General features: G+C 38.8%; 1 protein-coding gene across 1 annotated transcript; it reads right to left on the minus strand.

Moving 5' to 3' along the window:
- Nucleotides 1-5,013: 5,013 nt before the first annotated feature.
- ckmt1 (creatine kinase, mitochondrial 1) lies at nucleotides 5,014-24,113 on the minus strand. The gene is made up of 9 exons (XM_042496245.1): nucleotides 23,870-24,113; nucleotides 18,636-18,834; nucleotides 16,860-16,955; nucleotides 16,535-16,756; nucleotides 15,515-15,600; nucleotides 10,865-10,988; nucleotides 9,941-10,075; nucleotides 8,869-8,994; nucleotides 5,014-5,869 (listed from the first exon to the last, which is right to left on the minus strand). The coding sequence occupies exons 1-9, from the start codon at nucleotides 24,013-24,015 to the stop codon at nucleotides 5,756-5,758; spliced, it is 1,248 nt and encodes a 415-aa protein (XP_042352179.1). The 5' UTR covers nucleotides 24,016-24,113; the 3' UTR covers nucleotides 5,014-5,755.
- Between the last annotated feature and the right edge of the window lie 1,467 nt (nucleotides 24,114-25,580).

Below are 25,580 nucleotides of genomic sequence, written 5' to 3' on the forward strand. Positions count from 1 at the left end.
GATGCGGCCAAACAAGATACAATCATCTCTAAACCAATCACAACACGACAAAATCAAAACTCCTCTATCGCATTCAATATCCATGTTACCTAAATTAGGGACTGTTCTTTATTTATAAGAGGAGGGGGGTGGCTGGCGTGTGACTTTTGTTTTTATTTTTACTCTTCCCCTAAACTGCAAATGTTTTCCCTTGAGCCTATGTGAGTAACTTGGGGCTATCTGCCCGACCCGCACTTTACCATCGTTTTTTTTTTAAAGTTAAATGTTGAAGAATTTAACTTTCAAGAAATCCTGGAATTGAAAATCAAAACAAAACTATGTTTTACTCTTGTCCTGCATACAGGTTAGTTAGTGCTAGCAGTTTATTTTTGGCAAAACACTAAATGGGACATGCAGAATAAAGGGATTTTGATGAAATATCTCTCATTAAAACTCAGATTTTTTTCTTCTGACAGATGCATTCTTCTCACATATGCCTAATATGTTCAAGGGCTGTAGAAAATTTGAAAATCCAACAATATTTTTTTATTTGACACTTTCTGGCTATGATAAATGATGTAATTTTGACATTTTTTAAAAGAAAACACGCCAATGCAGCCATTTAAAGTTGTATGTATGAAATATTCCATGACACCACATCCCACCCAGAGAAAAGAGGTTAAGCCTGTGAAAAGTTGAATTGAATATTTAGGGTTTCTTGTTATCTTTTACATCATACATACTGTTATACATATAACAATATTCAACAAGTCTTGATGGGGCCCACATCTTATTGAATGTATTTGTTGACCCTATGACCATATGTCTGATCTTCTCAAGTTTTATGTGGATGGCAACATGAGCAATCCAATGCATGAGATTTCCATTTTAGCATGATCAAGCATCTGGCATCTATGTGCAGTCAAAATAAATTGGCCCTAATGTAAAACTAATGTAGGCTGCATTGCCTGTGTGGATGCAACTAATTTCAGATATTCTGGAGGGCAAAATGTGCAAACATCAGTACAGTGATGCATCAACAGGTGTCAGCAAACATACTTTAATGTCTGCTTGGAAATCTCTGACTCTCCTAAACAATATGTGGTTCAATGGCTAAAATCGCTTGTCTGACTTAATCCCAAAGGCCCTCCTGCATATTGCATTCTTATTTCTTAATATTGAAGACATAAAGCCAATAACAGGCTTCGTAACACAACCACATTCAGAATATGCCAAACAATTTTCCTTCTTGATGAAGTTATGCAGTTATATTATTTCTACACTAGAGGGAGATCTCTGACAGCACAGTGTGTTCCTTTATCACTGGTATACAGACTGAGGCACATGATTTAAATAACTTCCAGATAGATTAGTTATTTTTAAAACATTAAAGTCCATCACTGTTATATTAAGAGTCATACAACACCTGAGACAGTGTAAATGCCAATGAAGTTGTACTTTAATGGTTTCCCTTATAGACTTTTGAATAATTTGTAGTTCTATATTTTTTCCCCCAAGTGTTGTACTCCAGATATATTATACAATTAAAACAATTACTATCACAACCTGTAGATTAACATGCTATTCTGATGCCCAATTAGGTGTTCAAAAGCAGGAGGAACAAGCCTGATGCTGCAAAATTCAATACATCCCTTTCTGTTACCTGCTTTCTGTTGTCTGTCATCTGTCAGCAATATGTCCTTTCGAGCTTAGGCCTTCATGACCTTTTCACTAGATTCATATTCCTCCAATGAAAGTGTGAATTTTAAAGCAATTCAAATGTTCATGTACCAACGTAACTTCAAATTTCTTGGTCATGTTTGAAAAAGACAGTTACAAACTAGTAAGATCTTGAAAATCAAAGAGACATAAAGTCACAAAATTAGGAGGGATAATATCCGGAGATCTTTAAGATTCACTCACAAACTCAAAATGTTTCTGTTCTGCCACATTTTTTTAAAAGCACAGAACATCTGCCGATGTTCAAAGAGCTGTATGATCTTATTTTAGGTATCTAGAACATAATGAATAAGATGTCAGTCATAAACGCTGCTTTTCACTTATGCAGATGAGAGGAAGAGAGACAGATCAGAACTTCTCGCTCAAAAAATGGTGCACATCAAAAGTACAGTAATATCATATTTGACGATAGCAATGTGAAGTCTTTAAAATAAATTTAATTTAATTATTATGTATAATTTTGCATTCAGTATGTATTATTTGTATATGACACTTTTGCCAGAAAAACACATCCTGCAGGCCCTGTGTTAAGTCCAAGTTTAAATGATCATCTATGCACTGATTTACTCTCAACTTAAATAAAGCTTATACATTTAAAAAAACATGTGTAAGAGGGTAAAGTATTCTGCTTTCCATTATTCTAAACCTTGCTTCCTAAAAAGACCCGTTTCTTTCAGAGACACCTCAGAAAGTCTCCTCATCTCTGTGTCGACTGGTGAGCCGTGCTAATCCTTTCAAAGCAGAGCTGTCTTTCTTCCAGACCAGCCACCGTTTACTGTAAACTCACAGCTGTGATGGGAATGGCAGAATTAGATAATTTAGGGACCAAATGAGGTGAGAGGATCTGCTTGAGTTTTTTCTTTTTTGGGGGAGGGGGCTGACTGTTAATGCTAGTGGAGCTGCGAACAGTGTTGCACTAAACAGCATTTTGTGAAACATCAGTGCTGTTTCAAGGGCACTGATTGGTCATCCACTGGCATCTTATTACACACTGCACGAAATACTGTAAAAGCATTTTATCAACATTTAATCACTTTCTCCCCCAGTATCGTCATCATGATGCTACCAACATTTTATCCGTAGAATCTGTTTTTTTGTGGCTGTGCTCTCTGCAGTGCTCATCTACACTGTAGAGATTTGTTTTCCGTTTTCCTCACAAAGCCCCTTCACTCACAAATCGGAGCCCCCATTGCCTCTGCGAAGTGGTTGCCACGGCAACCTGCTTGCTCCTCAGCCATATCTGGAACAAGTAGGAGGAGAGAAGAGGTCTGCAGCATTATGCTGGTGACATGCTCCGAGTACTGTGTACTGAGATACATAAGGAGGGAGGGAGGAGGAGGAGGATGTATTCAGGACATCAGAACCTTCCTCCAAATCCGTGAAGAGAGAGAAACAGATTCCTCACAACAGCCAACACTTGACGTCTCAGCTGTGTCTCCTCAGAACACTGAACGCCTTGTTCATGTCAGCGTCCGGACCAAAACACTGGAAAAAACTGTTGCCTATTTCATCAGTGGAGACAATAAAAATCTATTCATCCACAATGGTACAAAGCAGTTGTTACATACTCCCTGCTCTGCAGAGAAAACACTGACGGCTTTGGACTCGCTTTTAAACAACAAGACAGTGACATACTGAGGTTCATATTCATGCTTGACTGCAGATGAGACACAATTTATTGAGCATATTTCCTGCTGTGGTTGCATACTGGGTGTTTGCATGGGTGGTGTCACAATTCTGGATTTTCCAACTTTAAAACAATACGTTAAAAAATATTGATATTAATTACCATTTTCAATAGCACAGAGAAAACTGTCATTGAGGGCCTACAATTACACATTTGTATCAAAAGTCAAACCTAACAAGGCTATAACATGACAACAATGACTCTTCTTGTCTTAGGTAGTAGGAGAGAAGAGCAGAATGACTGTAGCAAACATTAGCAAGAAGAGAGAGCTAGAAAGTGCAGCTGAGTACCAATAATAGGTAAAAATAAGTAAAACGGTAAAATGAGTAAAACTGTTATATAAATGCATATCATTTAACAATAGTTTGCACCATACTACGCATTTAAATTTAGATTTTTTAGTAATTCATCATGGAGCTAAAGTGATTAGTCTATTGATACTCTATAATTTTGTTGTCAGATCTTCCATTTCTGTACAATTCAGCTTGGGACATTCAGCCCAAGAACACTGGTTCTTACATAACACATAAATCTTTTCAAAAATGGGTCACAAATATAAACTTAAATTTTCATTAAAGGCGAAATAATTACATAGGCTAAAGCTAACAACTGTTTTCATTATTGATTTGTGCGTTTCATTAATTATTTGGTCTATAAAATGCTAAACTATAGTGAAAAAATGGCATCCACAATTTCTCTCTGGCCATGATTATGTTGGTAATTTGCTTGTTTTTTCAGAATGGCAGTCTAAAACCTTAATCTAGTCAATATACTGACATATTTTTTTTTTTTTAAAAAAAGAAAAGCAGCACACTGTCACATATCAGAAGCTATAACCAGAATAAGATATATATTAGGCTTTGGTGATCCAGGATAAAATCATTGTAGGAATAAGAGGAAAACTTTTGGCCAAAAAAAAAGAGAAAATGGCACAAAAAAATCCAAGTCCAGGCACTCAAGTAGGTTTGAAAGGGTGCACCCTGAAGAAGGCGCAAGCCGATACGCGTTGGTGTAATTTTAATGAATTTAGCCCATTAAATTAAAGGCCTTTTACATTTTTCAAACCTACTTGAGTGCCTGGACTTGGATTTTTTTGTGCCATTTTCTCTTTTTTTTGGCCAAAAGTTTTCCTCTTATTTTGGACATTTTTCCTTTCCATGAGCACCGGTGGTTTGAGGGACACCAGCAGCGCTCCAGTCTCCTCTCTCTCTCAAAATCATTGTAGGTTTTGGTCTTTTTATGGGACTTGTTGACAAGAGGTCTGTCTTTGCAGTATAAATGAGGGTCCTGAAACTTTTAATTAAGTCAAGAAAATGTGACATCTCCCAGATTTAAGGTTCTTTGATCTGTGTGAAAACAAAACCCAGAACACAAGCCTTCCAAGCATAACACAGTTTTGTTATCTCTCTGACTGAACATTGCAACATGACACTCTTCAACCACGGTGATCATAATCACGCTCCTCAAGCTCGGTCACCATAGTTACCTAAAGCTTGGACTTCGGGCTGCAGCAAAATCGTCTTGGATATCAAAGAGTGACGCCTGGTTCATGTGGAAACTAAAAAAATGCAACGCTCTGTCAACAAATGAGAGGCAGGCAGAGAAGCTACTGTTAAATAGATGATGTCTTTATTAAAAGAAATGACACTGTGACATTCATGAAGAGCTGGAATGATATTGCTTCAGTAGCTTACAGTACAGAACCCAGCCCGGCCAGTGTGTTATAACATTACATTTTGACACCCGTGTGTCATCAGACATACAAATCTTCAACCCTGTTAATCTACATTCAAATCCACTCAAAATGGTGAAAATAAACTGTGTACACACGATCCACGATGGAAAGTAAAGCACAAATGGATGGGCTATAAAAGCACCAGATATTAAGGATGAGCAGCCAACACACAGGAATGACAGGAAAAGACAGGCTGAGTATAGGACGTGCGGCAGGAGGGGGATGAGGTGAGGTAAAGCCAGGTTTGGTGGGCTGAGGAGGGTTTTGGGAGCAGAGCCATAGATACTGTTTGGACATGCAGACGGGCATACTGGCAGCCATCTTTACTCCGTTACAACAGTTTGTGCATCCTTCATTAATGTTTGCTGCCATTTTAGAGCAAGGTTAGAATTTGAGTTTGATATAAAACCCTTGAAAATCATCCGAATCACAGTAAAGCCCATTGCAGTATTGTGGGACTCTGGTTTGGTTTAGTCAGATAGCCGCGTATAATATATATACAGTAGATTATACTATAATATCTATGGGCATGGGGCGAATGGGGGGGGGGGGTGGGTGGGTTTGTGCATGTGTGTGTGCCCAAAGGTTTGTGGGGTAGGGTCAGGGATCTGTGTCTACTTAAAATACTTGACAGGTGGGGGCACCTTGATGTCCTGACCTCTTTCCAGTCTCTTCTCACACTCGATTAGGTAGTTGACGCCATCAACCACTGTCTGCACCAGCTGGACCTGAGGGAAGGGCACATGACATTTTAGTTAATTTATCCATTTCTGCATGAGAAAATGATCCGACACAAATTTTTACAAAAAAAAGAAAAAAAAAAAAGAAGAAAATTTAACGTATCCCAAAACACGACTGGATCTATTATATTTTTAGTTCCCAAAACCATTTTTTAGCCCTTGTTAAAGGGATAGTTTTGATCTTTTGAAGTGGGGTTGTATGAGATACTAAGGTCAATGAACTAGCTGCATTAGTTGTCTGTTCGCACGCCTTGGATTGCGGGAGCGGGCTGGAGTATCATGCGATAGCTAAGCGATGTACTGCTGTGGACAAAGACAACAGCAAAATGGATTTTAGCACCTAAAAACAAAGCCCCCTACAAAAATCAGTATCAGTTTAAGTGTTTGCTGCACTGAGAATATGTCGCTGCTTTACCTTATCACAGACAGACCTTTCTGACAGAGAAGCCATTAATGGCTTCAGTTCACATCTATACTCTTATCAAAGTCACCCAATTCTACGGAGAAAAACAGTCATTTTAGTTGAATGTGAAAGCTGCTGCTGGTCTACCGCTGCCTCAATCAGTTAGTTTGGGTTATTTTGTGACTTTAGCGAATCCAAACTAACACAGTGCTACATTATGAACCATCCAGACCTCTCGGATCTGCTGGAACAGGTCTGCTTTGTGTCCCCAGAGTCAAGGACACCACATACCTGGAACAGACTCCAGTGAGCTGCAACTCTCGCTTCTTTTGAATCAAGGCGGAAGGCTTTTCTTTACCGCTGCTTTTTATTAAATCGATTATTTATTCATTTCTTACACTGCACTGTAATTTTTATTTTTGTATTTGATACCCGGCTTTATTATTTTCAGCTTGTTTTCTATTCTCTAGCTCTTATAGTCTATAACTACATTTAAATGTCCTTTTATAATGTTTTGCACTTCGTCGCAATGCTTTTGATTTTTATGTAAAGCACTTTGAATTCACCTTGTCACTTAAATGTGCTTTAGAAATAAACTTGCCTTACCTTTGAAACATTAAGGTCACACAGTAACTTACAAACTAATTGAGGCAGCGGTAAGCAGGCATCTCCTGTGTTCAGTGATGTTAAACTACTGTTTTCTCAATGCAGTCTGGCCTGAAGAGATCAATATAACGACTTCAGGTCCCTGTCAGAAATCGCTGGTGGCTAGCTAACGCTATGAAAATAGTCTGAATTCAGACTACACTTAGATGGCTTAAATATGTTTTGCTGCTGCTGCCATCCACAGCAATGCATTCCCAAGCTTCCTTGACTGTACTGCTGACGTAATGTACTACAACGACTATGGAAAAGTACCTCATAGAACCCCACTTCAAATGATGCACACTATCTCTTTAAGAGTAAAAGTAGCAGAGCTCTCTTCAAAAATGGTGACCGTCAGTAACAACAGACACAGAGCAGTCTGTAGCCCTGACATCTGCAAGCCCTTCACTTACACTGTATGTTCATCACAACCACTACATTAACACAAGCAGTCTGCACCCTTCACCAAACTGTGAGACATTATCAATTCGAGGGCGATAACCTGAGGAGGAATGCCTTATCCAAACTATCTTGAGCAGTACAGCCCACCTCCAAAACAGACTGCTGCTCTCAGCTACAACAACATCTGTAAGATAGTTTATAAGCTGTAGTTGCACAGTTTGGGATACAGAAAGCATCAACTGGGATTTTTTTATTTCTCATGTCTTCAACTAGCATGTTTTTCACATCCAGATTTAGATACTATTCAGATAACGCAACAAGGATGCAGTCGCAATGTTAATGTGTGTAAGGACAACAATACCACATTTTAGAAACAAACGGCCTGAAATAAGTTGTAGGGGATTTTTCTTCTGAGGAGCATGTATACTGCAACATTTAATTTAAGGTAAATATTTAGTTAATCATGAGGATATTTTAAAAGACTGATGAGTTCTTTCCCTAAGTTTGAACAGAAATCGAGATTTTTGTTTTACACATCCAGGATACTGGAAACCTTTCATTTATTGTCCTCCTGCACTTTGCTCCAGCTGTCCCTGCTCTGCCTATTCCTCCATCTCTTCACTTGTAGACTCTTAGACTCTCTAGACCTTCAGAGTGCTCCTCTCCTGAGTGGTCATCAGTCAGTATGATGGAGGACCAGGCAGCAGTGAGCACCCCACGCTCTCAAAAAACACAACAACAACAACAAAAAAAAAAACACAAGTGAAATTTGGAGTCATACTGCTGCACTGCTCCACTTCCCCTCCAACCTTCAACCTCTTTATGTCAACATCCTGGACATTTTTTGCACAGAGCCACTGTCTCCACATCTCCACATTACGTAAGAGTAATAAAATGAGATGAATGATTCTTTATCTGCACCAAATTAAGCGCTAATTTGTTCACTGTGCTCCATCTAGACACAGTGAGGAGAGCTATCACCACTCTGCATGTAATCAGAATAAAATAGGTATAATAGAACGCTCACAGCAACAAAAGAGAACAGCTCTATTGTACTGTATGACTCTGTCAGGCATGACAGCATGAGACAAGGACATAACAAAGACAAACTACATGTGCAGCCTGGACAAGAACTCTCCTCTCCTCTCCTCTCCTCTCCTCTCCTCTCCTCTCCTCTCCTCTCCTCTCTCGGTCTGCTTGGCACCATGTAACAGACAAAATCTGGCTGTAAGTGTCACTGTGATATACTGCTAACACTACCATGCAATAAATATTCATATTAAATCTTTGTTTGTATAAGGAGGATTTACTGCGCAAGCTTGCAATGTTCCTGCCAAGCCCTGATTATGACTGATATGTCTCCACACATTCACGCCCAAGGGACAACCATAGGCATGTACTGTCAGTTAAAGAGCAGCTCCAGGAAAGAAAAGCAGCAGATGAATGCTTTGCAGTGTCGATTTACGGCAGAGAATTACTTACACCCTTTGTCCTCACTCAGGTTCCATCCTTGCATTTTTTACAAAGGTTTCCCTACCTCAGACAGTCCCAGGCGGTCCAGGTTGGAGATGTCAAACACACCGCCCACAGCAGCCGTGTCCACGCCGCCAGTTCCTCGCTTCTGCAGACGCAGGTTGTCCAGGATCTTACTGAAGCGAGCATCCTTGGGGTTGGGTACAGAAGTTATTCTTCACAGTTTAAAAGCACTTCAATCCCCATATTAATCAATATGCAATATTAATTTACTTTTTTTTCATTCAGACATTTTGAGTTCACAGCCACAAACATTTAATAAATAAGAATATTATAAACATCGTATTTCTAGGTAAATATAACCAGTAAAAGTTCTGAAAAATGTTATTTGGCAGAATAAACGGTTGCATTGTATCATTTTCTAAGAGTAGTATGAAAGACACAATGAAAAACTAACTATTTAGGATTTTATAAGAGCCGTGCCCAGTAGAAAAATTGTAGCTGACGTGCATGTGGGTCCAAAATAAGCAAATCATATTTTAAAACAAGAGAAAACAGAACTAACTCTGCTGCTTCCCCCATTCTCATCTTTTCTGGAGAAAATACTAAAGAGCAAACATTGAGATCATTTTATGCTTTCTGAAGGTTTAAACTTTTCTAATTTAATACTTTATTTTTTAAAGGCCATGTAGACGCTCTATTATTTAATGGGTGACACAAATACAATAACACAAAAGATCCCCCATTATCTACCACCTATTTTGACTGTTATCAGCCCATAAAATGTTCCAGTATCAGTTGTCATCACTACCATCATAATAACTACCAGTAGGCCAAAAGGTCCATATCTAACACATCCTAATACATGGTTAATAATGTGAAACATCATGATTTGAGTTAAAATAAAGCAGTGACTTAGTGTGGGCACAATTATTCTGACGGGAGTAAAGGAGAAGGTCAGTAAAAAAGAGATACAAAGTCTGTATGGGGATGTGGTCCATACTACCACTAACCTAAGCTCCCTATAACAACTGGTAACAGCCACTTAATGGGCTGATAACATTCAAATGTATGTATGTTATCTACTGCACTATGAGCATTAGATTATTTTCTATATTTTCCAATTATTGTCTTACCTTGCTCAGCAGGGGCAGTTTGACGTGTACCCCAGCCCTGAGACCTGTGCCCAGGTTAGAGGGGCAGGTGAGGACGTAACCAAGCCTCTCATTCCACATAAACTCCCAGCCTCTCTCCTGGATCAGATGCTCCACCTTAGACAGGGAGAGAATCAGTTGCAACAAAATGAGTGTGTGTTTCATTCATATTATCTCTGACCTTTGGTATGTTTGATGAATGTGTACATGGTGTTCACACACAGCAAACAAGTAAAGAATGGAGAACTGTGGACTTTTAGGGCTGTTGAATGAACTCTGGTGGAAATGGACTGACACAAACACTGGCACAGCGTTAGTACATAGTTTAACTGACACTAATGTAGCGCTGAGGTGTTTAGTCATCCAACAGTGCAGTGCCAGATGTTGCATTGCTTGTCCTTTGCTCTTGTTTTAATGGGGAACTTGGACCACTTAGATAAATAATTTATTTTTGCACTACCATGTTTGGTCTTTAGTCTTTATTTTTGTGGCAAGGCAAAGACTAGTTTGAGCAGGTTTTTTTTGGCTCTTGCAAGCATACACTAGATGCTTTTACACTATAATAGTGGCCTCCCTTTTGGCTGTTTGAACCCCTACAGCCATCTGATGACAAGGTCTGTTCCAGCTGCTAACTTCAAGATGCTGTGCCCAAGTACACAATGGCCCATTATGGTCCAGTTACTTGGTTAAATCATACACAACTGACAGCACACTGCTGTAAAATAACTAAACAAGTGTATGTGCTTCTGTGCATATCAAACTGGTTGGTGGTATTTTGGTGTAGTCCTTGTTTATGTGAGATCCTGCAATGCACTGAAAACATGGTGCTGAGTGAAAAATCTTTCAACGTTAAGTATCCTCTTCCTCAATCCAATACATAAACAATCCACACAACAGCAGCTTCACCTCCTTGAGGCCTCTGCAGAACCTCTCAAAGACTCTCTTCATGTTCCCTCCCTTCTCCATGGAGATGACCCTGGTGTGATCCTCCTCATTGATCCAAATCAGGAATGTCTTCTCATTGTTGTGCCTACACACAGAGAAAAGTTATATCGAGTTATACAGTATTGATCCCCGTGGGGTTAGGGTTATTTGTCCTCTGCGTTTGCACCATCATAGCTATCACTGAGGAGTGGAGGGATGATGCAGCACCCAGGGAGAGTGATTTATTCTGATGCAGTAACTAGTATACTTAAACACGGAGCTGATATTCCTTTCTTATCCACAGATAATACATTAATTAAAATTTGAATCCTTTTTTTCCCTAGATTTAATCAGTATGTCTAATTATTTTTTGGAAGCCTAATTGTAGAGTGTAGAGGATAAGTTAATTAATAGAAATTGTTGTTGGGTTTTCTCTACTTAAAGAGCATTACGATATTGGTCAGCTGAGAGATGGCCATTAACCATCGATCATTGAGGATAATGCTGCCACAGGTCAATGACTGTTGTGTTTCTCCGATTGGTCTGCAAGGCTGCACTGTCCGCATACGGCGTTGGGTTTCTGATTTAAGACATCGGATAAAACTCAGCTCAAACTAAAATATGTTGGATGGAAACATCACGACTCATGAGGATCCCTTTGTCAGTTATAGAGAGAAAAGCTTACAAGAAAGGCTTTTCTCTGATGGTTTAATTTCTGAAAATACTTTAAACAAATCAATATTTGTGTAAGTGTGCAGAAAGCGTTGTATTGACACTCCTATCTTTGGCCACACTAGCAGTGGGGCTCTATGGATGCTGGTGTCAGTGTTCATTTGTCTATCAATTGGTCCTACAAGAGTGTTCAGATTGAAAAATTTCAGTAATTTTTGGATTAAATGGTACAAACTTTCATGGTCTTCAGAGTATAAATCTTTAAAACAAAATCCCTGACTGTTTAATGTTGTGCCCTTAGTAGGTAAAGCAGTTCACTTGTCTGACACTTTACTTGGGCAACCTGCCAGAAGGAATAACATGACATGAACGATATCTATTGAAAATTTTCATAACTGCAGCACAAAAAAAGCAATCACTTATAATTGGCTTCAAGCTGACCCGCCTACAGTAGATAACTGGCTTGAAATCATCACAGAAAATCATGACATGGAAAGACTGACTTTCCTACTAAGACTGAGAAAGAACGCTTACATTACAAGATTTTTGCTGTCTGTTCTGATAATTAAGGTAAATTATCTGTAATTTATTAAGTGCTGTAGTAGGCCTTCTGTCATAATGCCCCCTATATCTTTGTTCTTGAAAAAAGAAAAAAAAACAGGAATTCTCTTGTCACCCACACAAAAAACTCATATAACCTTTATTCTAAGTCCCATTAGAGTTTAAGTAATATTGAACCGATATAAAGAGGGACCTCACTTAAAACTAGGCCGTCTCCGCAGTAGAAGGACACAAATGCTTTTTAATACTACTTTTTTGACACAAAGCTGATTGAAAATCTGCAAAGTATACCTTTAAGGGGCAGAGACCTAAGTAAACATAAATATACTTCAATAAAGATAAAAACAAGATACTGCAAAAACAAACATCTAAATTGTAGTGAATTTTGTTGTAAATATTCATGTCAGTATATTAATTATTAAGATTTTGATACCTTCTGACTTTCCCTCAAGTGCCACAGTTGGGCTAATATCTCGGCTTACACATATTATAATTAAAATGAAAATTAAAATGAGCACATTCATGCTCCCCAGAGGCAGTATCCACTGGATCTTGATGACGCAATGATCCCTCCTACCACCAGTCTCAAAGCAAACTGTCAAACTTTTTTCACATGACATTTTTTAAACTGCACATAGCCACTGCCAGCCTTTACAAAGACTTTTTGTCCACACTGACCTCCTTAATATTGTTAGATTTAATAAGGTAATGGATATGTTACGGAGGCAGCAGGTTGGGGAGATGAAGAGAGAGAAGGGATTAGACAAGTGCAGGATACTTGAATAGCTAGGGAAAAAGAGCACGAAGGAGGAGTGAAACAAAAAAATGAGTATGGAAGGGTAGGGGGTGATAAGCATAAATGAGATTAAGCAGAACATGACATATGGGAGGTTAAAAAATGAAAGGAGAGAGGCGGGGAATGAGCCAGAGAGGGAAAGGAAAGCTGCCTGTGGACCTGACAGAGGAGAAGATAGAGGGATGAAGCGAAGGTGAATTATTAAGGAGAGGAGAGGCTGATACAGCTGGCAGACGAAGACAGGAGGGAGGCTGGTGATTGATTTTGGCTGGCTGACGCGCTGCATTTGGCTATTCCTGGGTACAAGCTAAAACTCAGGGCTGAGGGAGCATTGTCTGCATTGCTAATACACCACCACCACAGCTCAGCAACAGGGAAATGATATTACTGGTGCCAGCTACAAAGTAATCGGAAAGTTCATAAAACACATGTAAAACTGGAGATAATAGCCCCTTTTTTAGTATTTTATTTGCTGACGAGTTAAATATGAAAACTAAACAATTCAACAAAAGACTGTCTTGATTTGGGACAGAGGGATGTTTACTGTTCTGTTGTCAGGTTTCAGCAGTGCAGGAAAAGGTTCATACAAATCCTAAAAGATCTAACCAATCTCAGAATTATCCCCCAAAACTTATCACTACTCACTGTTAACCCACTATACCACTGTCACCCACTGTTAAAGAATTGCAGCAAATACCCCGCGTCTCACATTACTGACCATGTCCTGTCAAAACATACAGTAACAGTTATATGAACAGCACCTTAGAGAAATGATATAGAAAAAGGATGCCAAAGAGAATCTGATGAAGGGCTGAACATAAATATTGCAAAACAAACCCACAAGTTGATCAAACACACTATAATAACAACAAAGAACTGAAATCAGTGAGTCTGTTTACAATAATGTTACATCTTTTTTAAAAGGTCTGTCCTCAAATTCAGATCGAAGCACTGCTATACACTGTAAGAGTTCACTGTGTAATTTCTCCTCCAATAAATGAAATAATACAGAAGATAGAGTCTTCCACCAGCTCTGTGCAGCCCACTGAAATTAGAATTTCTTTCCTTGCTAGTTTATTTATTGATATCTCATTCTAAGCCAAATGGTCACTCTTTAAGGAGGCATGTCATTTCCCTGCCTCTCATAAGCACGCTCACTTTTACTGAACAAACTAACAAAAAAACAAACAACACGAAAACATTTGTATTTTGTAATTCGATTTCAAATATCTTTATTGTGAAGCAACCTTACAGTGTTAATGTATGATTCCATATAAAGGATATATGGCTTCATTTTGATATCCAATAGAAAACCCCCCAAAAAACCCGCCACCAACCCCCTATCAACCCCGATCCCAACCCCGGGGTAGTGCTTCTTAGGTCTGAAAGAAGCTATGTACAGACAGTGCATCTGAACCATCCGTCCTTTCTATGTATGAGATCACATGATTCCAAATCCTTTCAAATTCTTCTGATCTGTCATTGAGGGTATATCGAATCCTTTCCAAGTGGAGGGTGTCAGTCAGTTTTGTTATCCAGGCTTTGAAAGTTGGTACGTCTTTCTTTTTCCAGAGCAAAAGAATTCGTTTCTTGGCGCAAAGGAGGCCATAGAAATGGAGGTGGTGCTGTGCAGATTTTTACAGTTTTCTGATGCACCCCATATAACTAAAAGTGGATCTGGGCTTATTTTAACCTTAAAAACATCTGAATAAAATGAAAAAATTGCAGCCCAGAATTCCTCAAGCTTGGGGCATAGTACATAACTATGCAGTAAATCTGCATCTGCCTGGTTACATTTTTCACAAATCGGTGACATTTCTTGGAAGATTTATGTATTAACCCGTAAATAATGTAATCTGTGTTAAGTTTTAAACTGGATCAAACAGTGTCTAGAATTCTGGGAACATCTATTCACATATCTTAGGCCCTTGTCCCAAATGTCCTCTGCTATTTCTCACCCTAGGTCTTTTTCCCATTCCCTCTTAATTGTATTTTGTAATTCAGAGATTTCTAGATTTGGTTGGTCTGTTGGGTTCTGTTTCCTCCTGTTTTTACTTACAGGATAGGAGTTCCTGTAATTCCTTTTGAAATTTAACATATGTTGAAACAAAACCTTTTTGAGTAGTTCCACAAGGGTCAATCCTGGGACCTCCACTTTTTTAATTTCTTAATGCTCTTGCTCAGCAGCATTAAAGGGAGATTTAATGTGTATCTTACTATTCATATAATGACACACATGCTGTATCTCCTTCTCCTCTGATGGTCCCAATTTAATAAACAACCCAGTAAAAGACACAGGAAATCTATTTACACTTAAAGTCACCATCTCTAAAATACAGTGAACAAGACAGCCTCAGTTATTTCAATAATATAAAAAAGTAAATAACATAACAATAGCAGCTACTAATTTGTTGAAGTTACAGAATTCAAAAAGATTTCTGAAAGTGGCTAAATCACCCATCACAAAGAGGTCACAAATAACTTAATGTTGTATGCCTAAAATCTACTATGTTTACTGGTAATCCAGTGCATTATAATGCAAATAATAGAAACCTGTCTTTCCTTGAATAAAGAAGTTTATATGATCAGCTTTAATCACTTACCAGATACCACGGGCATCGGGCCAGTCACGAGCCATGCCTGCACAGGTCAGGAGGGGTGACACAGGCTTGTCAAACAGGAAGTGGTCCTTTTGTAAATACAGAGAACAAACATTTTATACTCAAAGTACCAACAGTGGCCAGCTTGGACAGTACTGCCATAGTGAGACAGAAACGCGGGTGTGAGACTTGAGAATTCAATAATCTGGTTAATCTCTCTCATTGTGGGCAGGAAAAATGCCATGGCAGGCTCAACCCACATCCATTTTGATTGCATGTGATAGAATTGTCTGCTCCTTATTTTGTTTTTTGTTTTTTTTTTCTTCTGGAAACTGTAGCATTTCCACATCCACAGTATGCTCCATGACCTTACTATGAGTGCAGTACAGTATGTTTCTACATAAGGAACCTCATTGGTGATCACATCAGCACACTAAGCACTTTGCATGTTGTTGCTGTGAGTGTTTTCAGATCCAAAAGTGTTCTAGCAGGTCTGCTGACACATTGTGTATAACCAATGCTGCTACACTATTAAAAAGACTCATTGTGAGATGGATATTGCAATTTATATGACAGTTTTGCAATAATAATAAATAGTTAACTGGTATTTTATATTTTACTAAAATTTTAGCTCTGAATGAGATTAAACTTGTACTTTAAGGGAATCTGCTTCTGTGATGAGATTCTGTTTATACAAAAACAAAAACCAAGCTCTCAGCCACACAAGGTAAAATACCCATGTTTGGAACATAACCAAACATAGCAATATGCCAGTTTTTTGTCTTTCTTTTACACTGCATACTGAGTAGGAATTTTGTGACCCCCTTCATAAGTGTTACCTGTCTTTCCTTTATTCTAGCTGAAAAACATTAATTCTGCAACTGTTATATGCCACTGCACCCCTCTTTTCCTCCTCAAACTATTTCTCTGCAAAACTGTTGCATTAGCACTGCAAGTGAAAGTGGTACCTCAGTAATGTATAAAATCTTCATGTGCAAACAGCAGCGTCGCTGCATCACTCACATCGATGAGCTGTTGCTGCTCCTGATCTGTCATGTGGGTAAGACTGTAGTACCTCCCGGCTAGGTCGTCCTTCAGGCCGGCGAGGGCATCCACCACCACCCTCTCAACCTCCCTACGCTCTGCCCGGGTGCAGGCGGGGGGCAGGCTCAGCCCTCTGATACTGCGGCCTGTTCTCACTCTGGATGACAGCACGTAACGCGGATCAAAGTTGCCAGACTGGATCTGAAACAAAAGCAGGCAGGGAAGTATTTCTACATTTATCTTTGAAATCCTGATTTGAGATCTCTGAAAAAAAGATGCCCTGCATTGTCAGTGAGACTATTACCTTACTGGCATCGAGGTCGGTGGGGTGCTTCATGGTGCGGGGGTCGTAGCCGTTGTGCCTCTCTTTGATGATGGGGTCCAGCAGGTCTGCAAATACCTGGAAAAGACCAAAATTTTAACAATTAAAAAAAAAAAAAGTTTTTATGCATTAATAATTTGTGCGCTGCAATCTAAACTTAATATTAGACATCTGACATTGTCCACATCCATGAAGTCAGAGGCTGTTTCTGGACCACAAGACTGTTAGCCAATCAAAAACTACCTCAAAATACAGTGATTTCTATCTCAGTTTGACAAAGATGCTTTACAGAGGTCTTTTTTTTTTTTGGTATAATGCTATCAATGCACCTTTCCATCCTAATCTTATGCTTTATTATAGCTTTTAAACAGGGTATATCTCATATACAGCATACTAAAGTTTAAAAATATGTTAATCTGTTAATCTACATTTTGTTGACTTGATAATCGTAAAGAACAGTTAAGCGATGGATGAGGACTTTTAATTGGATTCACCTCATTAATGTATGTCATGGAAAGAGTATGTGTCTCTGATGGTTTATAGCTTTAAGAGACGTGTGTATCAAAAATTTCCCTAAAATTACCATTGCTTGAATGACTTTGATGACAATAGCATGGAGTGGTCTGGAGGCTGGTCTGTATTACTATAAAGTCCAGTTATAAATCTGTACATTTCCAAGCTGCACTATCACAACTCTTACTACACACTGATCACTCCCTGCACTTCTGTGGTTGCCAGCACCAGTAATACCACACCCATATGACCAAAAACAAAAAAACACCCATGCATGTAAAAAGCAGGGAGTACTGACGAATCACACATTGCATTACATTTTAGAGATACTGTATGATGACATTCGCTAGACTACAAAAATGACGTATCAGCTAAAACACAACCACCAGGGGAGGAAACTGTAAAGAAGTCTTTCAGTGTTAATTCTGACTTGCAACACATATTTTACCGAGACTTGACTTGCACCTGCTCCCTACACACTCCCACTGATTGGTGATTCGTGATCAGGGCTGGAAATTAAAAGCAGCCAAAAGCCAAATGCTGGTAAAATATGCAAGTGGCTGCTGGATTTGGTTCACTTACAACAAGCCAACAAAACCATGATAATCTATTGACTGGCTGTTAGATTTTGGGATTGAACAGCTACTGTGGCAGATAGACAGAAAAGTTCATTTCCAACCCTGCTTGTGATCCATAGTTAACATCAGATTAAGAAAACACGCAGACTACTGGAAGAAGTCTTCAATATTTCTGTGGCCTCTAAAGGAAGTACAAGAGTAAATGGAGATATAGTTAGACCCTCACTATAGATAGACACTCAGACATCCCAAAAGAGGTGTCCTAACCTAAAATTCTCCCTCTACTGTCCTGTAATACTCCTTCCTCTGAAACAGGATAGGGAGGATGGGTGGATGCATTTTTTTTATTGTAAGAAGACAAATTTCCCAATTGTTTTTGATGATTCAAGTGTTTTCACCGATGATGAAATTGGCTTGACAGTAAAGGGAGGTTGAGTTAGTACCGAAATGTGAATACCACTATTACTTTGCAGTACTTCTATTTGCAATGTAACTATCTCTAGACTGGACTTTATTTATGTTGTCCTTGTTACTGTTAACTTCAGCTGGTGGCCTGAAGAGGCTGTGGTCACTGCCATGACTCTTAAACCACATACAGCGAGATATGATCTTCTTGTGAACAGTGAGGAACTTGAATGTGTGTGTTTCGAAAAGTAAAATATCTGACCTCGTATGACTCCTCGTCTCCTGCCACCATGCCAACAGTCTTGATGAAGGGGTGCCCAGGGTTATCCACACCTGTCTGGATGGCCTGGTCCAGCGTGTACCCGTTGGGAGTGGCCTTATCACACAGTTTGGCATAGATGGCAGGTGTCAGGTTGCTGGCCATGCAGTTGTTGTGTTTGCGCAGGTCAGGGTACTCCGCACTGCACAAATATAAATTCATGATAATATATTGCTGCATTGATCTTTGAGAGAGAAAAAAAATCCTTTTAGTAGTGTGGACACAGCTTAACCATGGAGCTGTGCCCTTGGAGCAGGCTCGGAGTAAGTGACTCACTCAAGGACACTTCCGAATGGCACGTACACAGGTAACTGGGTTTAATCCTGTGACCTTATGGCTATCAGACACCCTGCTGTAAAATATGCCAACTAATTATAGATGAGGACAATAGTGTAGGACACACTGGGACACTGTGAATAAAAAATCAAATCTAAATGATTAACATTAGGGACGAAAGAATCATATGGCTCAAGGCTGAAACGTGGCTGATTGACAGGCAAAACAGTGACTGTATAGTGTTTCAATTCACACGAGATGCTAAAAGTGCAATTAATTTAGTGCTGATGGGTAAAAAAATATTGTCTATGTAAAATAAAGCTGCTGAATTAACAAAAAAAGTAATCATTAAATCATCTCTATCTTTAAATTAATTATCCTATTTAGACTTTGAGGCAAGCCAGAACGGAAAAAAAATGCTGTCAAAGACTGGCCTTTATCCAAACAAAATACCTCCTTCAAGCCAAAGATGGAATGAAATTGGGTTTGGTATTACACAAAATTGCAGAGGCAGTACAGAGTAAGTATGGATTCTATAATAATCTAGTCTCATATCACGATGTTGATATAATATTGAAAAAAAGCCCTACTGATGACAATATGGGTATAAATAAAGATTTTAGTTACTGTGAAACTTCGCAAAACTTCCTCCACAAAAATGAGCTGAGAAGATGGCTATCATTATCAGTGCTAACACGCTGTCTGTTATAACGATGTTTTCTTTTCTGTTTTTAAAAATATTTTTTCAGGGCATTTGATGCTTTTATCATATAGCACCAATTGAAGGATTACAGGGAATGAGAGAGAGCGGCAACAAAGGCTGCAGCCTATGGTCAGCATCCCAACTCCTAAGGCACGGGGGAATCACATTACATCGTTTTCAGAGCCAGGAAAACACAGGTGGTGGCAAACACAAAATATGTGTCTATATTCAGATAGGTATAGTCACACTGAATGTGCATCAATATTATCTGCATATTGTACAATACGCTTTAGTGTCTATTTTCATTGCAGGATTTAACAAAGCCAACAAGCTGCCTGTTTGGGGGTCTGCTGCTTATCAGACAGGAAGGATGAATTTATTGCTGGATACCGCTGAAGTACCATGCTGAGCAATGCAGTCAACAGTATATCCCAGGAACTATGGAGTTTACAGATACAGGATTATTTTAACCAATGCTGCTGCAGTTACAAATCAAAAATAAACCTCCCCTATGGGCTAATGCTGTATAGGCTTGTAACATATCTGATATTGGTGCTTCTATATCATTGTTTGACTTTTCATATTTCTGATACACCAGCATAACTATAAAGTCTACATTTTTTTGTGAGCCTTATCTTTTCCTTGACATTACATTAGTTTTGATGATTAGGAGTTTGGTGTATCAGGTTGGCAGGATGTGGGGTATGACATCATATTATGATTAGCATTATGCCTGTTAATTATATCAAGACTTTATAAGAAGAAGCCATAAAAGGCAGTTTGGTTACTCCCACCACTGAAATACAATTGAAGTGTGTCCAATAAACCATTGGTGCCAGAGGACTAATCTTTAAACAAATGTCAACAACTTAACAGTCAGTGAAGGAAGGTAATTAGGTGCATTTCATCAAGTACAAACTCTAAGCAGTACTTCAGCTTCTTGATCAGTTTCATAATACTTTGCACTTTTACTCCACTGCATTTCAGAGGGAACCACTGTAGGCCACTTTTCCCTCCACGACATTTGACAGCTATACTTTACTTTTCAGATCAACATTTTATACATCAAACTTGTGATCAGTATATAAAATAGAAATTGTTATAGACAAAAACGACCTAACAACGTATAGAGTTGTTAAAATTATCTTTTATCATTTAAATGCCACTTAGACAGTAATGAATCCAGAATAAAAAATTCCAGTGATAATGTAGTATAATATATACAGTGTTGGGAAGGTTACTTTTGAAATGTACCAGGTAACAGATTGCTAGTTAACCTATTATAGTGTAATAAGTAATGTAACTATCTTAAGTACTTGATCAAATTAATGTTACTTATTACATTTGATTTCTTTGTGATCATGTTTTGCAACAAATGCTTTAAATTTAGCAATAAAGTTCAGGAATGGGCTGCGGAAAATACTTAATACCTGCAGTGAAAAGATGCAAAGCAACAGAATAATGTTATATAGTCTAAATATAAACTTTTCACCAAAAAGAATATAGTCAGATGTAACCACTTTTGTAATCACAATCATTTTGATTTTTAAACTGTAATTTCCTTACTGTACATATTTTTTCTCAGCAACTGTAACTGGCTGCATTTACATTTATTTGGTTAATTAATTACATCTAACTAGTTACTTCCCAACACTAATAATAATGTGTTAAATTAAGATCTAATGACCTTTACTTATGGCATTGCTTATGCTGCCTTTACAGTTTTTGACAAAGGTACTGTGCGTAGGATTTAGGGGGACATATGGGCAAAACTGGAGTATAATAAAGTGAGGATGTTTTCTTAAGTGTATAGAGACCTAAAATACAAACACTTGTTCTAGATACTCCAGAATGAGCCAATTATATCTACACAGGGAACGGGTCCTCATCTACAGAGTTTGACACGTTGCACCAGCATGTTTTTACAGCGGCCCAGAACGGACACCGTGGTAAGAAGCCCCTCTGCAACAAGAGCACTGTAAAAATACCTATTTTTAACTGGAAAGTGCTTTATTTGTTGTGTTTTATCGGTTTAAATTACGTGGTGCACTTGTTTAAAAGAGGGAGAGATCTCTGCAGATAATTTGGCTTCTGGTAAAAACCTCCTGAACACTGGGTTCTTATGTTATCCGTGAAAAAAGGTGAGAACACATAGCAGGCGCTGGGCAAGCAGCCCATCTGCAATGTGCCTGACAGCTTTGTAAACACCATTTTTTTTTTTTAACATGAGACTGCTTTATTCAGCATTTTTATCAGTTTTAATGACCTGGTCTGTCTGTTTTGGAGAGGAAGAGACCTCTGCAGATAATTCAGCTCTCAGTGAAAACCTCCTTAACAACGAACACAGAAGAAAATCTAACCAGGAGAAATTTCAGCTAGTTACAATCTGCAATCCTCATCCCTTGATGCCACTAAAACTTACACCTGGACCTTTAAGTAACATTTTGAATGCCATACTTTCAACTGTAATTGTTTTTCATAGTGGACTTGCTACTTTTGCTCCAATAAAAAGTCAGAGTACTTCTTCCACAGCTCTTTATAATTAGTAACATTTAGCAGGTGAGTATTTGATTGCTTTTAGCGTGAAGACTCTGATGGTGAACTGTATGTGCTCTCTAGGTGTGACCAGTGTGTGATCATTATGCAACACACCTGGCAGGGTTTTATCTATCTGAGCAGCAGATAACTATCTTCACCTATGCACTGCCTTACACTGCCGCATGTAGTTGTACACGTACACATCACCCCAGACTATCTGTTCCCATTCATCAGTATGTCATCCTATACATAGCAAAACCTATGAGGCAAACCAACTGTTTTTTATTTGTCTAATATGAGCCAGAATTATTTCTGATAACATCTATGTCATAGCATATAAAGTCTGTATTTTAGGAGCAGGTGTGTGTACGCCAAAACAAGAGCTGTAGAGCTATAAGGTTGTATCAAAATGGTGCGTTTAAAGCGACTGTTAACTGCTTTGATTCGTATGGCATCCAGTATTAATATTCCTATTATGTAAATGGATGTTATGACAGTATAAAGCAAGGAGTGGTTTTACATTCATACATTAGGTTGCACTTGTTTAAATGCCAAGGTTATTTAGGGTATTAGAGTGGCTAATTTGGCTGGCAATAGAGTGGCGAAGGAATGACATATTTTTGTAGGCCAACCAGGAAGGAGGCAACGCACTGGTTCCCTACGCAAAAAACTTAAGGGTTTTTTTTAATGGGATTTTCGGTTATCGCCAAAATAAGCTCTGTGACGAACACAAGTTTATGAGACTCAGAAAAAGTAATAACTCCATTCACCCCGTGGATTAATTATAGTGATGTCGATTCACACCCAATAAATTTCTCCTCACCATTTCCATTATATGGTTGTGCTTATTAAAGGATGTCTGGTGTCATACATAATTTTGTGGTTTTCCACCTCCATAATTAGCTTCTCTTCGCCCGTGTTACCGGTAATGACCTCCGAAAACCTCTGACCTGTTGACTCCAGGCCTGGATCCGCTCATTTTGACGTTTTGTTGATGTCGTTATGTGAAATACGATCAGACATAAACACAGAGTGTTTTATTATGAGAATTAACCGGGTGTTTTAATGTTGCATCGCTGTCCGATTTCCTACCTGCTCTATGTTAAATTCGGCTGAATTTATGCAGAGTGCTCCGGCGTCCGGCAAAAATAGCTTTTTTCATCCGCAAGCCTCCGGACTGCCGGAGCTGAGACGCAGCGGCATCAGTGGAGATGAACACAGACTACAGTGTGATCTATTTGCTCCGTCTGCCGTGACGGAGCGGAGCCGGACCGCACACGAATCTGGTGGAAATTTGGGGTTACATGTTTTGTTCAGCAAGGACTTACGCATTTTAGGACTCATCACTTCACCTATCTATTAAAATCAATCCCCCAGGAAGTGCGCCACCCTCTGAAGCAAAATCTACATAGTGGCAGAAAGTGCAACTACAGCGTCACATGATGCACACTGGCCCATAAAGACTTTGCTACATTTGACTTCTTTATAATACGTGATTAAAATCCCTGCTTTCGGTTTCACACCCCGCCTGTTTTCATTAAATTACTGAAAAGCGCAAACAACGTAGCCTAGGCTTAATTTACATTAAATCATAATGTATCAGCACTTCTCAATTAATGACCATACTGACATACAATGTGTTTATGAGGGGTGACTTCACCTGGCGGGGTAGCTCCTGCGGACGGGCACTGACGCGTTGACATGTTCCCGGTGGAGCAGAAATCCAGCCGTTACGGAGCCCCCAACCATCGACAGGATCCCGATTTTCCGTTTGGAAGATAAGATTCTTGAGAAGCTGCTTGCCATTTTTGTTTTTTTCTGTAGAGGTGTTTAAAAGCAGGTCTTTTCCACGGTCACAGGGAGGGAGACGGGCAGGTTGATGGGAGCGTCAGTGATGAGGAGCCTCTGATGAGAGCGACGTCAAGACGGACGGAGAAACACAGCACGAGACCGGAACTGTACCTGCAGCTTCAAAATAAAAGTGTGAAAGACCAAGGCATTTTTTTAATGCTATGTAACAGGGGAAAAAATGGAAAATTAGGCTATTTTTTTGTTTTGTTGGCCTACCTATGAAGACATACGGGATGTACTTTCCAGTGAAATGGCTTCAGTTTATGTTGATTTCTTTTGGGTGGGTAACCATGAGAAATTTGAGTTACATATTAGATGGGAACCTTTTTTGGGGGCGCCTTTATTTGCAGGAGGAGGAGTACTTCCTTTAATCCTAATAAGTACAAACATGCTCATCTGGTATACACAAGGATTATTATACTTATTAAACATACCTGCATCGTCTACAGACAGGCTCTATTACACAGCCACGTCCTAAACCTGGAACAACAGGCAGATCAACAGCAGCAGGTAAAACGTCAGTAGATTACAAAATATAAATATAATACACATTACTCAGTTAAAGAATTCATTAACTATTGGAGTTTTTACTATTCAGCTCATCCGGTTCCATAGACAAAATGAAGCTCAAAACTAAACTAAAACGACAAACTTGCAAATGTGAACCAACTTATATACACACACACACACACACACACACACACACACACACACACATATATGGATATAATCTTATCTAAAACTTAAAAGTTAAAGTTAATCATCTTATATCAGTCACACTGAAAAAAAATGACCACTGATGGCTTTATTGTGAAATTTTCATGGTAAAGGAAATGACACATCTTGTTTTGGCAGTCTTGACAGTGGTGGTGAGGTGCGTGGTGTGAATACTGAAGGACATGAGTGAATAGGGCTGCAGCACTGAGAGGTTTTACATCACGGTGGGTTACTCCACAGCCCAAAAACGCACAATGCAGCCAGTCATTCTTTTCTCTTTCACAAGAATAAATGAGTTTTTTTCTCTATATAAAAGCTTATCACAAAGTTAACCCAGTGTGTCCAGTGATTCCTAGGCTACCATAAAAACTGCTGCAGCTTCCTTACAACCACGCCTGATTTGAATTTACTCAAGAGGAAATTAAACGCACGGAGGCCTTTATTATCCAATCATACAAGTGCATATCACTAAAGGTAGCTATGACCTCCATGCAACCTTTAGCATTAGCAATATCAATATTTCCAGAAAATATCTGGTCCTAATTCACATCGTTCTTATATAATCCAATATTTTTTTAATATAATTAAAAGAGTAATTAAGCTTTACCAAAGCAATAGGCTAACTGAAAAATACCTGACAACACCTTGAACTTAAAGCTTGTCATAACAGACCTAATACCTCCTCTAAATTGTGAGCCTATCGGATCTATCCAGACTTTTCTATTACATTTGGTGTATGTTGTTTATGCATGTACATAACTATGTGCACCTTCCCAGCAGCATGGGGATATGTGGTAAGATTT

Source organism: Plectropomus leopardus, chromosome 11 (assembly GCF_008729295.1).
Source record: "Plectropomus leopardus isolate mb chromosome 11, YSFRI_Pleo_2.0, whole genome shotgun sequence".
Lineage (NCBI taxonomy): Eukaryota > Metazoa > Chordata > Actinopteri > Perciformes > Serranidae > Plectropomus > Plectropomus leopardus.